We start from the raw sequence: 19,645 nt of genomic DNA on the forward strand, positions 1-19,645 counted from the left end.
TTTTATCCAAAATTTTAATGTTGTATACATCGATCTGGATTCACTTCAAAGTGTTATGTAGCATAACAGTGGCAGACACATCGGTCAACATTGCTACACTACCACATGGCTGTGGTGTAGAGTGACACCGATATTTCAACATTCTCACTTAAAATATGCAACTTTGATATTTATCCTCTTCCATTTGGCGTTACACATCTTGAGTAGGAAACTTACAAAGTGAAAACTCCAATTTGCTAATGGCAATAATATCCTAGCATAAATTACCAGGTCCATAAGGCTAAATCATGAGTGGTCACTCATGAATAAACTGTTCCTTGCATCAGATCTTAAATGTGGTGACTGAAAGGGCCTTCTTACAAATGCGTCGTTTGACTCCTGTCTCCACAAACTGGGTTAGAATTTGCCAACCTGAATTTTCGTACTTTTTCCATGTTCAACCATAATTATGGTGCAAGTAAACTTAGGTTGAAGCTCAGACTCAAACGCATGCTTCTAAAACAGGCATAGACAGTGAAGCTTTCGCAAAGCACATTTTGCTTTCACCCAGTGATTTACAGGATACACAACTATTTCAGCAAAACCCAGAAAGTTAGAAGAATCAACTTATATCTGAAGCTTGTCAGTTCATTAATAGTTCACATGCCTGCAGATATCTGTAAAATCCGAGCACTCATGTGTCATCAGTTGTTTGAGAAGAATCTTTGTTTCTTCATCAGGACGGATATTGTCTTCTATCATAAGCTTTGATATTTTGGGAGGATTTTTACCAGAATGCACATAAGTACGAAGCAAACAGTTGTAAATTTCTGTGCTCACAAATTTCAACCCTCTTAAGTATTTTGAAAAATTCCTCCGCACTTTTAACATCACCTTGCTTCTGCCCATACTTGCGCCAATTAAAGCCATCATCAGAAGGTCTTTCTGCAACAGGATAAACCGGTGGTAAAGATCTCTGATTGGATTTAGTAGATTGTGAAACCATTTCAGGACACCGAGTTGTTTTATTACTTTCTGGTTGTGCTGGCATCTTCTGTTGACGAGAAACTCCATAAGTATTGGCATCAGCTCCTGCATTTGGCTGATAATACAGCTCTACTGATTCACGAGTATATGCATGGTTCAATTTATTTGGTGAAACACATGGGAATGGCAACATCACATCGCTCACTCCACCACTTTACCTCATCGAAGTACTTTGCTCTCGTATAAGTTTTCAAATACTCCCTTAAGCTTCGTTGTTGAACTTTAATTTCTTTCAAAAGATTTAACTTCACATAATCAAATCCTTCCTCATCGAGCAAGTAACCTCTTGAATTTGATACTGTAACTGGCACGGCTCTGGGTGAATGAGAGAAATTTTTCGGGCTCTGAGACTATGTGTGTAGCGTGTTTACCCAACGCATAGCGCACGGCATACACATACCGCACTTGATTTTTAACACGGGCTGTGGGCGTTATATGCGTAGCGCCCCTTATATGGGTAGCGCGCCTCCTGTATGGGTAGCGCGAACCTTCAGTCCAATTCCACTGCTCTAAAACACTCCAAACTTAACTCTAATATTTCAACTCGGCCTTGCATTTCAGTTTTCACGGAAATGGGTCCACAAACGAAGTAGAGGTGGATGCCCAATCGAAAACAATTTATTACACCATTAACATTTGAAGTTGATCATACAAAGAACTAGACCTTTTATCAAGGATCTTCTGTCGAACCAGCAGCATGTGTGATACCTCTAATTTTATGCCACTTTTTGCCTTTAGACACTGCCTTTGTCTTTTAACTAATTTTCCAAGTTGAATCGATAACTCTTGTCTATCTGTTGCAGGGTTGCTGAAGCTGGTGCCATTGAGGAACTGTAGAGCTTTGGAACACTTTTGACAAATTACATATTCTGAAAAAGCACATTTGATGATTTCTTCTTCAAAACAGCGTTTTGAAGAAGAAACAATCTCAAGCCTTATTGACTATGAAACTTAGCAATGGAAACTGAACCTTTCATGCGGCTAAGTCAACAAAACCCTAGACCAAAAAAACTCTTAAAGACTCTTTGCCATCCATGACTATAAATGACGAGAAATGAACCTTGGTGAATTTGACTACAGTGGGTTGACAAGACGGAGTCTAACATTGGCTCCAATGGGGATGGCAGCTGCCGCTTCTTGGAGGTGCCAAGAACAGCAGAGCTTTGGGAGAGCAGATAGTGCCTCTGTCCATTGGGCGATGGAGTCATTATTTCAATCAATCACACAAGATTTTGACTCATTTATTAATTGAAATTGACTGAAAAGATTGAAAAATTGACTTAGCAAACTTCACACTAAAACTGTAATGAAACTCAGAACGAAATGTTTCCTTTTGGCTACTTATTTATTTACAAAATCTACCCTACTTTGCTGTAAAAATAGTAGATCAGGTAATACTGAAATGCCAGATCAACCATTCAAGTAAACCTGAGAATGATGCCGCTTGAGAATGCTTCCACCAGGACACAGATGTAATTGCTGGCAGCCCTTCATGCACGTAATGAGCCTGGTCACGTAAAAGATAGCCTGATCTATCAATCAAATTGAAAAACATTTCCATGTATGTTGCAATAGGATCGCAAAAGCCAGACTCTGTTTGCTGCCCCAACTCCGCAATACATACCTCCAGCTGCACACTGTCAATGCACACATCTGTAGGCAACTCTATTATTTCTTTTTTCGATGGAGGAAGAGTTTCCAAGAACTTTTTAGGATCTATGTTAGTGCTCAAATCTGCCTCAGGCTGAGGAAGGCAAAACTCAAGGCAACATCAAACCAAGCTCAACCGACAGGAAAGGGCTCTCTCCAGTCAATCTAGATAAAATGAGCAATAGGGTGCGAGATGACTTAAAATGGGAACTGGTTTTAGGCTAGTAAATAGATATGAAATGAGGTTTTTAATAAATGATTGGGTTTTCTGAGCTGCATGGGGCAAAGACAGTAAGAGCAGAGATTTAATCAAAGGCACAGATTATTCCATAAGGCGAGGTAGGAGTGAAGTTTAGCAATTAACTTTGAAATAATACGGGATGAAAAGACTATTTAAAGAGCTGAAAAGGACATTAATCAATGAGTCCTTTACAAAGAGAAGACAATTACACAAATACTGAAACACTCATTCGAGGAAGAGCAAATAAATTGGGTTCTACCTCCCACATTGTAAAGCATTCAGCTGGAAATGATAATGAATGAAACTATGAAACATTACAAAGACATATGAAACAGAAGAAAAACATATGCTAAACTTTCACACCACAAGAATCTTACAAATCAAAGTTGCGCCATTTAATTATTTACTCTGTCAGTCAATTGTACGATAAAACTCTGTTTTTCTCCTCCACCAGCTTTCAGAACTCTCTAACCCTTACAAATCATTTGCAATACATTAAATATAACTTAGAGATGTGGTAACTGATCGATGAAAATAGAACATTGTTACATCAATCATCACAAAAATAGGAAAAGTCTGCTCTAAAAGGAGTAGCGTTACATTTGTTTGTTAATAACTAATGGAGAGGCGGCAGCTGTAGCTGAAGACCCTTTAAATTTGTAACTGAAGACCAAAATAGACAGTACGCTCTATTGTGGCAGATATCTCCATTTAAATTTAAACTTTCTACCTTTGACTGCCACTTGTTTTTCCACGTATTTCAGAGGTATTACCCGGATGACATATTTTTTGGTCAACAATTTCCAGATAAGGAATAGAGATTGTAATTGTGTTCTCAGATTCAGTAGGGGAACTGAGATCTTTGAGTGAGGCTATTTTCGCAACCTTAACAGGAATGTTATGAACATTTTCATCTTGTGTCTCAGTACCATCCATATTTTCTTCAATCAGGATTTTCCTTCTGCAGGCTGAACCATTATTGGACTGATCCTTAGTTCCCTGCTTTCTCTTGGAAGATTTTTTGGTTAGCTGACTACTTCCATCATTCCAGGTCTCACACTGTATGTTTGCTTTACATTCTCCTGAGAATTCGAAAACCTTAACTTCATTTTGATTTTCATTGGTTTTATTAGATCCTTTAACTGATTTTGAAGCCATATTCTCCACATTTCTGACAGAAAGCAGTGAGCACTTTGGATTTGGTTCTTTTATTCCCACATTCTCTGAACTGCTAACCCACTTGCCGTCTATCCAATCCTGATGAATCCAAAGCTGTGTTATATTGTACTCCAATTTCTCCAAAGTCTGGCCGAAGTAAATAACATATTTATTTTGAGGCAGAATGCCATCAACAACTCCCTTCCACCAACCATCTTGATCATATGCATCCACTTCTTCATTAAGGAAAAAGCATTGTCTATTCAAAGCTGGAGGTTCGGACCTTATCAGATGTGCTTTTACTTTTTCCTTCAATTTTGATTTCTCATCATCAGTCATCAGGTCCCTGAATTCAACCAAGAAAACACTGCCAATTTTCCTGAGTATGGTTGCAGGAAACCAGGCTCCACTGAAGCCTTCTTCATCACTTGAAACCTCCATAGAGACGCCCTTTTTTAGACTCATATTGGCCTTTTCTCTCTTCAAACTAGTTAGGAGACTGTCACAAAATGCACAATGGTGTGCCCAAATGAGACATAAAGGATTCTGTGAGAACCCAGATGAAAGATTTGGATCATACTCATTGCCAAAATGGATCTTAAATGAGGAAGGTGCACGGATCTCCTCATTTTCTAAAATGATTCAAAGAAAATGGGTAGTACTGTCAAAGAAAGAATGGAAGAATGTGGTGGCACTGAAATGAAATCAGTGTTGATGTTGCGTTGAGGATTATTAAATTGCATCAGGGATGGAAATGGTAGATATTCAGAAATCCAACGCAATGATCACATATTTGATTGATCATAGGCCACTACACACTGCAGGATTTGGATGCTCGTCGATAATAGACATGGCTTTGAAATTCCAATTTCATTAATCATGATAGAGCATAAAGGCAATTGCGAATGGTCTCAAAGCCTCATATCTAAGTGTACACACAAATCTTATTCCAAGGTTTGTCCTTGCATGGTTCTAATTGATGTAGCTCCAACAGAATGCTCCGAACGAAGCTCCAACACTGTATGAAAGATTTTGTTGGTAGCATTGCAAAAATACCCATAGCTATCTTCACAAAAATCCACCATGTTGTTTACACCATAAATCGGTTTATCAAACCAGACTTCAACTTTATTGGGATTCTTATCCAACAAAAGTATCACTCGACCTTTGGTACCAATTGATGGCTCTTTGCTTCCGGTCCCAATTCCTGTACTCGTCTCAAGAGAAAGGGAAACTCTTTTAATTAATTTTACTACTCAGACAGTGAAAACAAAATTCAAACAACTGTTTGTGTATTCTTCAAACTGTGTGCAGGTGGATGGCATATAATAATGGAGATATTGGACAAAGACTAGATTCCCTTCATGCTTTCCCTGTTGCAAGTCGTTTCACCACCAAAATCTGTTGCACTGCTTAATTTCTCAGAAAACCTCATCAGTCTTCACAACGTTTCTAAGACAACAATACTCTTTAATGGTCAATGGAATCTAACTTGTTCTTTGCATCTTCAAAATGTTTCTCAAGCAAGGTTTTGATGAAATCCCTCAAACGGGAAGCTTTCAACAGGTCTGAACCACTATTTTCCAAAGTGCTATCCCAGCTTGTGCTATTGGAGAACAATTTAATATTGCATTGTTTTGCAGCATAAGCCTATAAGCCCATGACTTCCTTCCATCCATCCAGCACTTGCAAGCCGATTGAGGCGTTTTGCATGAAACTCGACGCAAGGGCAAAAAAAATTTAAAAATTTGGCTCTGAGACTGTATGGGTAGCATGCTCACCCAATGCGTAGCGAGCTGCAAGTGCGTAGCGTCCATGGTATTTAACACTGGCTAGTGAGGTTATATGCGTAGCGCGCTCTATATGGGTAGCGCACACCCTGTATGGGTAGCGCACACCTCCAAACACTGTCCACTGCTATGAAAACACGGCTTCAGCCTTCAAGAACACAAACACGATTTCTACCTTGAGATTTTCGAGCAAATGAAATTGTTTGCGTGATTTATATGTGAAGAAAATATCTCATCAAATCAGATTTGATTTAAATTTGTTTGCTAACCCACTTTATAATGTTTCAGCACTTTGACATTTGATCTTTTAATACAATGCTACTCTTTGACTTTCTCTTGCTTTTTCTGAGTCTTTGACTGATAATACTTTGTTGACTTTTGCAGGGATCTGGCATTTGGCTTTGCGAAGGATAACCAAGGCTCCTTCTGAATTCTCAAGACTGGAATCTTGAAATATAAACTCACTGAACCTTCTTCTAGCCTGTAGGAATCATTTGACAAGTTTGTAGACCAACTATAAAACCTTGACTCTGAAATGACTCTTTTCTGGACCACAATAACATCAATGACTGCGAATGACGAGAAATGAAGCTTGGAGAATTTGATTCTGACAAGGGACTGATAGAACCGAGTCTAGCATTGGATCCAATGGGGATGGCAGCTGCCGCTTCATGGAGGTGCCAAGAATCTGCATATCTTTGGGAGAGCAGACAATGCCTCCATCCATTGGGCAATGGAGTCATTATTTTGATCAACGACACAAAATTTTGACTCATTTCTTAATTGAAACTGACTGAAAAGAGTGAAAAAATGGCTCAGCAAACTTCAAACTAAAACTGTAATGAAACTGGAACAAAATGCTGCCTTTGGGCTGCTTATTTATTTACAAAATTTACCTTACTTTGCTGCAAAAATAATAGATCAGGTAATACTGAAATGCCAGATCAACCATTCAAGTAAATCTGAGAAGAATGCTGCTTGAGAGTGCTTCAACCAGATCACAGATGCAATTGCTCGCAGCCCTACATGCACATAATGAGTCTGATCATGTAAAAGACAGTTTGATTTATCAATCAAACTGAAAAACATTTCCATGTACATCGCAATAGGATCGCGAAAGCTAGACTCCGTTTGCTGCCCCAACTCTGCAATACATACATCCAGCTGTACACTGTCAATGCAAGCATCTGTAGGCAGCTCTATTATTTCTTGTTTCGAAGGAGGAAGAGTTTCCAAGAACTTTTTAGGGTCTCAGAATTCACAAGACTGGATCTGATCATTTAAACACTGAATTTCCTTCTCAATTCTTTCAACCACTAACTCACAGACACCAGTTTTAGCTTCAAAAGGAAGCTTCGGAGATTTCGAACATTGAAGCAAGGCACTGAAAAAATCTTCATTAATTTCAAAATTTGCTGACTGATTTCTTACTTCTTTTACAGCTTCACACAGTGCAGGGTTTGCCACATACCCTACCATTGCATAAATGGATCAGCGAGCACTGGAATGTCTGGATCGAGTTAGAGTCACCAGGTGAATGTTTCAGCCTTCATATGCGTCTGACTGCTGTCCACCATCAGCATCAGATCTGCAACTTGATTTCATGTACTGTGGCAAGACAATCTTCAAGTCGAATGTCCCATCAACAGCAAACCATCTTCCCCAGTATGGTCGCCAGATTCGAGCGCTAACATAGTGGCAACCATACTGGGGAAGATGGTTTGTTGTTGATGTGACATTCGACTTGTTGATTGTCTTGTCCCAGTACATGAAATCAAGTTGCAGATCTGACGCTAATGGTGGACAGCAGTCAGACACATATGAAGGCTGAAACATACACCTGGCGACTCCAGCTCGATCCAGAGATTCCAGTGTGCACTAATCCATTCATGCAATAGTAGGGTATGTGGCAAATCCTGTACTTTGTGAAGTTGTAAAAGAAATTAGAGATCAGTTAATAGATTTTGAAATTGATGAAAGATTTTTCAGTGTCGTGCTTCAATGTTTAAAATCTCCAAAGTTCCCTCTTGAAGCTAAAATTGGTTTCTGTGAGTTAGTTGTTGAAAAAATTGAGAAGGAGATTTAGTATTTGAATGAGCAGATCCAGTCATATGATTTCCGAGATCCTAAAAAGTTCTTGGAAACTCTTCGTCCATCAAAACAAGAAATAATAGAGTTGCCTACAGATGTGTGCATTGACAGTGTGCAGCTGGAGGTATGTGTTGCGGAGTTGGGGCAGCAAACAGAGTCTGGATTTGGTGATCCTATTGTAACATACATGGAAATGTTTTTTAGTTTGATTGATAGATCAAGCTGTCTTTTACGTGACCAAGCTCATTACGTGCATGAAGGGCTACCAGCAATTACATTTATGTCCTGGTAGAAGCATTCTCAAGCGGGATCATTCTCAGGTTTACTTGAATGGTTGATCTGGCATTTCAGTATTACCTGATCTACTGTTTTTACAGCAAAGTAGGGTAGATTTTGTAAATAAATAAGCAGCCAAAAGGCAGCATTTCTTTCTGAGTTTCATTACAGTTTTAGTGTGAAGTTTGTTGAGTCAGTTTTTCAGTCTTTTCAGTCAATTTCAATTAATAAATGAGTCAAAATCTTGTGTGGTTGATTTAAATAATGACTCCATTGCCCAATGGACGGAGGCACTATCTGCTCTCCCAAAGCTCTGTTGTTCTTGGCACCTCCAAGAAGCGACAACTGCCATCCCCATTGGAGCCAATGTTAGACTCCGTCTTGTCAGCCCGCTGCAGTCAAATTCACCAAGGTTCATTTCTCATCATTTATAGTCATGGATGGCAAAGAGTCTTTAAGAGTTTTTTTAGTCTAGGGTTTTGTTAACTTAGCCGCATGAAAGGTTCAGTTTCCATTGCTAAGTTTCATAGTCAATAAGGCTTGAGAGTGTTTCTTCTTCAAAACCCTGTCTTGAAGAAGAAATCATCGAATGTGTTTTTTCAGAATATGTAATTTGTTAAAAGTGTTACAAAGCTCTACAGTTCCTCAATGGCACCAACTTCAGCAACCCTGCAATAGATAGACAAGAGTTATCGGTTCAACTTCGAAAATTAGTTAAAAGACAAAGGTAGTGTCTAAAGGCAAAAAGTGGCATAAAATTAGAGGTATCACACATGCTGCTGGTTCGACAGAAGATCCTTGATAAAAGGTCTAGTTCTTAGTATGATCAACTTCAAATGTCAATGGTGTAATAAATTGCTTTCGATTGGGCATCCACCTCTACTTCATTTGTGGACCCATTGCTGTGAAAACTGAAACGCAAAGTCGAGTTGTAATGTTAGAGTTAAGTTTGGAGTGTTTTAGAGCAGTGGAATTAGACTGAAGGTGCGCGCTACCCATACAGGAGGCGCGCTACCCATATAAGGGGCGCTACACATATAACGCCCACAGCCCGTGTTAAAAATCAAGTGCGCTACACGTATGTCGTGCGCTACGCATTGGGTAAACACGCTATGCACATAGTCTCAGAGCCCGAAAAATTTCTCTCATACACCCAGAGTCGTGCCAGTTACAGTATCAGATTCAAGAGGTTACTTGCTTGATGAGGAAGGATTTGATGATGTGAAGTTAAATCTTTTGAAAGAAATTAAAGTTCAACAACGAAGCTTAAGGGAGTATTTGAAAACTTATACGAGAGCAAAGTACTTCGACGAGGTAAAGTCGTGGAGTGAGCGATGTGATGTTGCCATTCCCATGTGTTTCACAAAATAAATTGAACCATGCATATACTCGTGAATTAGTAGAGCTGTATTATCAGCCAAATGCAGGAGCTGATGGCAATACTTTTGGAGTTTCTCGTCAACAGAAGATGCCAGCACAACCAGAAAGTAATAAAACAACTTGGTGTCTTGAAATGGTTTCACAATCTACTAAATCCAATCAGAGATCTTTACCACCAGTTTATCCTGTTGCAGAAAGACCTTCTGATGATGGCTTTAATTGGCGCAAGTATGGGAAGAAGCAAGGTGATGTTAAAAGTGTGGAGGAATTTTTCAAAATACTTAAGAGGGTTGAAATTTGTGAGCACAGAAATTTACAACTGTTTGCTTCATACCTATGTGCATGCTGGTAAAGTTCCTCCCAAAATATCGGAGCTTATGATAGAAGACAATATCCGTCCTGATGAAGAAACATAGATTCTTCTCAAACAACTGATGGCACATGAGTGCTCGGATTTTGCAGATATCTATAGGCATGTGAACTATTAATGAACTGACAAGCTTCAGATATAAGTTGATTCTTCTAACTTTTGGGTTTTGCTGAAATAGTTGTGTATCCTGTAAATCACTGGGTGAAAGCAAAATGTGCTTTGCGAAAGCTTCACTGTCTATGCCTGTTTTAGAAGCATGTGTTTGAGTCTGAGCTTCAACCTAAGTTTACTTGCACCATAATTATGGTTGAACATGGAAAAAGTACAAAAATTCGGGTTGGCAAATTATAACCCAGTTTATGGAGACAGGAGTCAAACGACACGTTTATAATAATACCCTTTCAGTCACCACATTTAAGATCTGATGCAAGGAACAGTTTATTCATGAGTGACCACTCATGGTTTAGCCTTATGGACCTGGTAATTTATGCTAGGATATTATTGCCATTAGCAGATTGGAGTTTTCACTTTGTAAGTATCCTACTCAAGATGTGTAATGCCAAACGGAAGAGGATAAATATCAAAGTTGCATATTTTAAGTGAGAATGTTGAAATCTCGGTGTCACTCTACACCATAGCGATGTGGTAGTGTAGCAATGTTGACCGATGTGTCTGCCACTGTTATGCTACATAACACTTTGAAGTGAATCCAGATCGATGTATACAACATTAACATTTTGGATAAAATGTGATGCCAAGTATAGATGTGAGAAATGCAAACACGGCAGCTCTATTCAATCGGAGTCAAATATCATATTTTTGGGTGGTATAATGGTAATGGAAGCGAATAGACAGTCAAACCCAAACTAAACATGGAATACCAACCTTAGTAGAAAAATAGGGAAAAATCGCTTATATTTGTCTTCAGTTATGATTTGGAAGGTTCACACTACAGCTTCTACCTTTGTATTGGTCACAGAAAGTCTCAAATGAAAACCGATGAGTAGCTCTTTTACTATTTTCATGGCTTCAGTTGAAACAACGCCCTTATTTTTGGGTCGATCTGTTTTCTCCTAGCTGAGTTTTATTTAATGTATTGAAAATCGTTTAAAAAGGAGAGAGAATTCTCGCAGAGATGTGAGGAGAAATACATAGTTTTATTGTACAGTTGACAGAGATTTAATTCAAAGTTTGCAGCTCTGTTTCATAAGATCCCTGTGGTAACAACTTAGCATTATGTTTTTCTCTGTTTTCATATGCTTCTTGTTATGTTTATTATTTCATTCATAATCATTGCCTGTTGAATACTTTTAAGTGTGAAGGGCAGAATTCAGCTTGTTGCTCTGCCTTGGGAAAGTATTCAAGTTCTATGTTTTCCTCCGTCTGAAAAGGATTCATGAATTCATGCCCTTTTCAGCATTCTCAAACATTCTTCACATTCCATATAAATTCAAATTGAATGTTAAGCTTTTGCCTATGTTGCCTTACGTAATAATCTGCATCTTTCATTTAATTTCCCTGCTCACGCTTTTCTTGATCCCAAGCTGCCCAAAAAACCCCATCATTCATTAAAACCCCTTTTCCTATCAATTTACTAGCCTAAAATCAGTATCTAATATAGGTCATCTCAGCCCCTTCGAAGACCTTTTTGCCGAGATAGACCGAGAGAGATCCCTCTCCTGTACTCGTAGGGCTAGCTACGAGGCTGAGCTTGGTTTGATGTGGCCTTGAGTCTCGCCTTCCCTCAGCCTAATGCAGATTCCAGCGCTAACACGATGCATCTCACTTGCCACATGCAAAAAGTGTGATGCATACTAGAAATCCCTTCTGTAGGGTACGATGAGCGAGAGCAGAAAAATGGCACAAGCAGTTTGCTAGGTGGAAACCCTGAGAATCTTCTAGAAGCTGCTCATTTGACACATGCCTCCCTGAATTCGCCCAAGGATGAGTAAGAGATCATGAAATCTCCAAGTGGAACCAAGAACTATCAGAGAGATGACACTAATCAAAATCCCAGAAGGTGACTCACCCCCCTGCAAATATCTATATATGGATCCCTCATCCCAGAGATCCAGAGGTTGGAATTTGGTAATTTTCAAGAAGTGTTGTTGGTTTCTCTTTGAAGACATTGTTGGGTGATATTTCTTTGTATGAGGTGAAGAGGGCTTTCAAGCTGGGAGGATGGCACTGGGTTAGACCAAGTGGTTGTAATCCTCTCTTCTACTACTTTTATCAATAAAGCTATTTGAGTTTTCCTCCATATTCCTGTGTATCTCTGAATATTGTGTTGATATATACATTTTTATGGTCAATATATATCTGATCCTATATTGTTTACAGTGATAGATCTCTATGCTTTGATGGTATTATGTTGTTGTGGTCCTACAGGTGTTCTTCGAAGTGGGACAAGTAAGGAAGTAGTGGCGAGATTTTGTCGAAGGGGAAAGGAAACAAGCAAGGAGCCAAGCGAAAGACTGAGGTTGGTACTCTCTGCTTCTTTCTCATCTATCTCTCATAAAGGAAAGAACAAGTGACTTTAGTTTGTTTGTTTCTAAGATAGCTACCCGTCTTAGTGGGACTAGCAGTTCTGAATAGACACTAGTTTTCCCGGTAACACCTTGTTATAGGTTTCTAGGTCTTACCTTGTATACAATGCTAGTGTTTTCCCCAGTTGAATTTCTGGGATTCGGGTCCACTTTTAGTTGATAGACTATACTTTTTTTTTGACAAGTACAGTTAATTTGTTAATGGCAATGTCTCTGCTACCATTGAAATTGGACATAGATCCATTGTGAGATGTATTAATTAATTTATGGTTAAGGGTTTCTTGTGAAACATGCAACTGAGTTTATTTATGTGAAAAAAGGTTTTTAATGAATTTATGGACTAGCTCTTAGAATACTTTTGTATGTTCCTAGTTTATAATGTAATGTTGAATGCTTCAAATTCTGGTTCGAACAATTGTACGTCCTCTTTTCTTGAATGATTGTCGACCTTCTCGATATTCCTCGGCTTCTGCGAAATGGACCTTCTTAGTATTTTTGTAGTGACAATAATGTCAGATATCTATACCATCTATAGGAATGATACCTATGTTGTTTTATTTTATCATTTGAGGTTATATGGTTATTTCCATATTGAAGTGGTGTTTCTTAGAATGTAAATCTTGTGAATGATAGCGATTATGACCATGAAAGAAATATGGAAGTGAATTTAATACAATTTTTAGTTTTGGGTTTGCAATAGGAAAGTCAGGATTATTATCCCAAAAGGGTTTCTTCCCTACTACCAATTACTAACCATTTCCTGACCCATGTTTTAGGGCTTATTCGTAAGCTAACTCTTATATTAGATTGGTGCCATCTTTTAAATTATAGTTATTTCCATATCAATTGGGGTTTCTGCTAATATTTCATATTTTCTGTTGTCGTGTCTTTGTACTTGCAGTTACATACATCAGAGTATCTTTTAGTATACAAATGTTCTTTAAAATCCAAAATTTTGTATGCGACCCTAAGACCAGATTCTATTAATATTCATTTTTTTTAAAATCTTATTAGAGTCTTTGTTTAGGAGCTCAAATGAAAAGCCACACCTTTTACCAATCCATTCTGGTTCATAATACCCAACCCTTTTCTCCAATAGTTGACATTTGACTGTTGGCCTAAAATGTACATACTGTGTTTTATTTAACATTGTAATCACAGATTTCATATGGGGACTTTTATGTCTTCATCCAAAAATGATACCATTTTGTTCGTAATTTATATAAAATTGTCAGTAATTGCTCACAAGAGTTAGCATAAATAAATTCAAGATACATAGATACTATTTCTTTTACTCAGTACAATGACTTACTTAACTGTATTAAATTTCATATCCATAAATATCTCTATCTATTTTAAAATCAGTATAAGCACTTATCTAGTTGTCTTCTTGTGAGAAAATAACCAAGGGAAGACCGTTCCTCCCAACCAGTGAGATCGGCTATTAGGTCTAGCTTCTCTCATTAAGCCTCCTTATTGCTAGACCAGTTCAAACAATGATTATTCTGTAACCTCAAGGCTACTAGTACAATCCATAATGTCTTTATTAAGTTTCCACTAGTTTGACAAACTCAAGAGAACCCAACAAATCCCATTTTCTTCCTTGACAACGTCTCATAAATGTTTTCTTCTATTTCTTTCCTACAAGCACTCATTACACACACATGCCTTTCCCTTAGAAAATATTTTTCCTTTTATCACTTCATATAAGAAAAGATAAAAGTAATCATGTAACACCATGAAATTAGGATTTTCTTTCACATCTTTCTCTAATCATTTTCTCACTATGCATAATTTTCTTTAAACACAATTTAAAATAAAATAACACATTTCTTTTAAAGTTTTTTTCTAATTACATTAGCTAACAAGTCTAGCATAGGAAAAGTAAATGCTCGTTATTTACATATTCGAGAGCATTACAATCATTTAATTAACATAAAAAAAATATAATATATATTGTTCACATATAAAATTGGAAAAAAATATTATGAATTAAAAAAAAATAATATACAAATTAAAAATTATATAAATATTTGACTTTAAATTAAAGTCTAAATGAATAAATACTTGACTTAAATGTTTATAGACAAAATAAAGAATTAATATAAAAAAATTTAAACTTTAAATAGATTGGATAATATATAGGGAGTTTTGAAGACTATTTTTTTTTCAGAGTTCTTGAATTCCCTAGGGTTAGAGAAGGGAATACAAAGCCTGTAGAGGAGTATGTTGAAGTGCTCACAAAATATGAGCCTATGTTGAAACCTTAGTAATAAGAAAGGCCAAAGACATCTTTAACACCGATATCCTTAATTGAGAAACTGGAGAAATCTATTGATGGATTAAGGAAGCTTGTGGCACGTCGAACTAAGTGCAATATCTGAGTTGTCAAGATGATGAGTATTTCTTTTGTTGTTTATGTATGTATATAGTAGAAGATTGTGTGTGCATATTATATGTGGCAAAACTGATGAGTATTCCTTTTGTTGTTTATGTATATATATAGTAGAAGATTGTGTGTGCATATTATATGTGGCAGTCAATGCTTAAACATTAGAGTTGTTTTTTCGTAACAATAACTAGATAAACATGTAAGAGAAGTGATAATGAGTGTGTGCATATTGTATGTGGCAGTAAATGCTCAAAGCTTAAACATTAGAGTTGTTTTATCTCGTAAGAATAACTACAGAAACTTGTCAGAGAACTGAAAATGAAATTGACATTTTATATATATAAAGGGGAGAGACTAAGAGAAAGACACCGAGAGAATATATTCTTTTATATATTTTATTATTTATATATTTAAATTGATTTTAATATTTGAGTATTTTATTATATAATATTATTATTCCCCATTAAAAATTTCGAAGAAACCTCTTTCTTGAAACCAGTACTTAAGTTTACAATGTTCCCACATTCAAGAAACTAACACAGATATAAAGTGATACATCTCATATAATGAATGGCATAAATTTAGAAATATTATAAGACTACCAAATTGAATTATTTTTTTTACCTTCATGATATAGAAATACTAATATTATAGGAATCAACTTATTTATATTTCATTATTTCAATAAAAAAATGCATATGCAATTGTATCGGTTTATAATAATCAAAAGATTTATATGTTATTATTTGAATAACAAACCAGAGAAGTAAAGATAATCCCTTTGTTGAGCATAGATATTATTATGATTTGAGACTCAATATTTTCAACTCGATAATAATCAAAATATTTATATTTATTATTTGAATAACAAATAAGAGAAATAAAGATAATCCCTTTGTGGGGCAGAGATATTAATATGATTTGAGACTCAACCTTTTCAGCTCGATGACTTCTCATAGGGAAAACCAAATGCAATCATCGATAAAAAAGAAAGAACGAACCCTGCAAATTATGTTAAATTTTTTTAAAAATGATAAATATAATGAGTGAAATGGAAGTAAAGACAATCCCTTACTCTCCCGGAGAGATTAATATGGTTTGAGACAACATTATGACTTTCAAGAAGGAAAATATGTGTAGTTACAGAAAATATGGAGAGATTAATACTATGTTGCACAAGATTCTGGGTACTTTTGATAGGGGAAAGAGTATTTGGCATGGTTAGAAGTATTCCCAAATTTACAAGAGACGACTTTAAGTTGGGAGTGGACTAATATAATATATTAAAATTTAATATATATTAAAAATAAAAATAAAATAATTTATTTATTTCCATTCAAAATGTGCCAATCAAATTCTACCTTGCAAAAAAACATGCAAAATATTGAACTTCGAAACATTGCCAAAAGAATCAAAATATTAATCTATCAGTGATTTCTCAATCAAATTCCTTCACAGAGAAAAAAACATGCAGAACTCCCAAACCAAAAAAAATATTTTTATTACTTGATTTCATGCAAAGCTATATGTTAAGTCATTGGTTCAATTCTTCACCCTTGATGTAACCTCACCAATATTATATATATTACATGTAATTATAATAGAGATAAGAAAAAATAAAATATATATTAGTAGTAATAAAAAAAAATAAAACAATAGAGTTTAAATCCAATGTTATTTTAAAAATCATTTGTATAATAAAATTATAAATTTCGAAGTTAATTATATTTTATACTTAAATAAATATGAGAATTAAATAAAAAACTATTTTTCTAATAATATTTATATTTCATGATTTCAACTGTTTTTTTTTTAGTATTCCATTTTTTTCCATTGAGCTTGGGTGATAATGATGGTTTTGCCATTGGCCAACAATCTTCTTAAATTCTTTTATATCCATCGCCATCGCGTATATGAGTGGAATGAATAGCTTTCCAATGACAAAGATCACGATTGGCCAGATGCCGCATCTTCATTTGGATAGAAGGGTTTTCCATAAACAAGTTGTTTCTTTTAGTTCCAGACCCACATCCAAAAATCTAAACCCAACGGCATACCCTTCCCTTCACACAGTGCCATGAGGTTAAGAAGCACCCAAGCTGGCAATGTCAAATACGCCTACTTTTGCATTTATTCATTGCACTGAAGCTCCCAAAACCTCAAAAATCAGATGCAGTGAAGCTCTTGAAAAGCTCCAAAGTACTGGTTGAAGCTTCCAGCGGTTTTGGAGCGTTTCCGATCAGCCCCCAAGCTCCCAAGGGAGCTTCGAGTATGTGGTCTCCAATGCCTAGGATATCCCCTAGTATGATTTGCTCGAGATAGAAAATAAGTGCAATCATAGAAAAAAAAACATAGGTGCAATCACAAAAAGATAAAATAAAAAACAAAACAAAACAAAAAACAAATCTACAAACAATGTTAAATTTTTTTAAAAATGATGAAGATAATGAGAGTGAAATTAAATATGGAGTCTTACTTGTAAACATTTGTATGCACAATGATAAATAACATATGAGATGTGATGGTACACTATTTTTATTGTCACCCGACTCTATTAATTTGTTACCCACTAGAACTAGGATTCTAGAATTGGTTGATGGTTGAGTAAAATTGGGTGGAAAGAACGATTTAGTTTTAGGTAATATGATTATTATTTACTTAAATATAGTTTTAGTTTTAGTTTTATTTTGACTACAATATGTCAACCATGATCCCAATAAAAAATGGCTAATTCTTAGGGTGACCAAATTTAACCAATGATCTCGAATACATGTCAAGAAAGATTAAATAAGACAAAATTTTAAGCCAATCACATATGCTAACATTTTTTTTAATTAAAATAAAAAAAATACATTAGAAGTTATCATGGTCAATGCTAAATTATTGGTGGTCAACAACATATCGATTATTATAGTCTTTCCTTGCCAAGTACTACAAGATACAAGATGAAATCTTATTAACCATTAATTAATTAAAATGTAGCTTAAATATTTTATAATATTTAGGTTACTTTTATAATAAATATTATTAATTAAGAAGTTCAAAATTAATAAATATGGTTAGTTAATAGATTTAAATTTTATTATTATTATTAATTTTATCAATTCATGTGAAAATTCACTCAAATCACATTTTGCTATTTAATATATATTAAAAATATTTAAATACTTAAAAAATGATTTTAACACACAAATTAAATTTTAACTAAAAATATATATATTATTTAACCTAACATCATTAAGAAATTAAAAAATTATTAAAAATAGATTGAAATAGTTATCACTCAAGCAACATTAAGAAACATGTAACTTTATAAATAAATCAACTCCATTTTTAGTATTTATATTTTTTAAGGAATATATTCAACCTATTTCCCACTAATATATCTAGAAAAAAATAACTACTCTTTAAAATATATTTATCTATACATTATATAGAAAATGTAAAATTTTCTAGACAACGTTCTCAATAAAAAATTTATTATTACAATAAGAGATTATTATTACTTCTGGGCAGGATTGGATTCTCCATAGTGACAATGTAGAATTACAATTATCAAAATACCTCAATTTAACACTTGTTAGTAATATATTTTTGAATAAAGGAATATTTTACAATGGGAATTAAGTTATATTCTATAGGAGGGTGATTTGAAATTTTGTCAGTGATCAACACACATTCTACTTAAAATAAAAACAACATATTTTCTAAATAGAAAAACAATGTGGGCTATAATAAAAAAAGTAAACGAATATGCATGTTAAGTTAGTTTTAGTTAAAATTATTATAAAACATGAATAATTCCAAGAGTACTATGGTCACTTGATTTGTTGTTAATTTCACATCAATTTAAAAAAAGAGATAAACTAGTTAGAAGTAAACTAGCGTGAGTAAGATGTTTAAACCTTATAATTTTGAAAATTATTCCAACACATGACTCAAATAAACTATTTGATGATCTATGTTAACTAATTTATTTGGATATCAAATTTATATGTGTGTGTATGTATTGTATATAATAAAATATTCGATATTCAAAGAAAAGAAAAAAATGAAAGTTAAAAAATAAAATAAAAGATATCAAGTAATTCTTTATAGGAATAATGAGAAGAAGATGTGCAATTCATTCAATTGTTAATAAAGAATTGATATGTGATATTTTAAAAATATTTATAATAATAAAAAGGTCAATGTGGGACATCAATAAAATATTTTAATATTCATGATTAAGTAATATTGAGCTATACTTAAAAATATATTAATAACAAAAAAAGGTTTTAATATCAACAATGTAGTCCATTGATAAAATGTATCAATACACATGTTATCTAAAATATTTTAATGTCAAGCATGTGTTTTTTAAAATTTTAGTATATATCATGTTTTTTTTATAACAAAATATATCTACAATATGTTGAGAAGTGGGAAATTACATATGTTGCATCCAAGAGTGCATACTCTACCTCTGAGAGAGGAAACTAGAAATAGAAAACTGAAGGAATCTACGCCAAGAAGGAGAAACTAGAGCCCAAAGGTATTATAGTCTGCAAAAATGACTCACAATTAAAAAAAATTATGCTTCTCAGATCTAGCATTATAATTACTGCATGAACAACCAAAAAAGGAGTGCATCGATCCATAAGGTTGCAGGGCACATGACAACCAACCCTACAGAAGAAGAACACTGAGGAGGCTTGCTCAGAGGCCAGATTGGATTCAGAAAAC

The 19,645-nt window shown here is 34.9% G+C and overlaps 1 protein-coding gene across 1 annotated transcript in view; it reads right to left on the reverse strand.

Moving 5' to 3' along the window:
- Positions 1-1,293: 1,293 nt before the first annotated feature.
- Positions 1,294-19,645, reverse strand: part of LOC149179661 (uncharacterized) — a 30,406-nt gene continuing 12,054 nt past the window's right edge. Inside the window, exons 2-4 of the mRNA XM_089413612.1 lie at positions 5,857-5,989; positions 3,648-4,707; positions 1,294-1,495 (exon numbers count right to left, since the gene is read on the reverse strand). Coding sequence (XP_089269738.1) covers positions 1,294-1,495; positions 3,648-4,707; positions 5,857-5,989 — 1,395 coding nt within the window. The remainder of the gene's footprint in view (positions 1,496-3,647; positions 4,708-5,856; positions 5,990-19,645) is intronic.

The sequence above is a fragment of the Pinus tabuliformis genome, chromosome 3_2 (genome assembly GCF_031772625.1).
Source record: "Pinus tabuliformis cultivar Carrire ecotype Pingquan chromosome 3_2, CPIR1, whole genome shotgun sequence".
NCBI lineage: Eukaryota > Viridiplantae > Streptophyta > Pinopsida > Pinales > Pinaceae > Pinus > Pinus tabuliformis.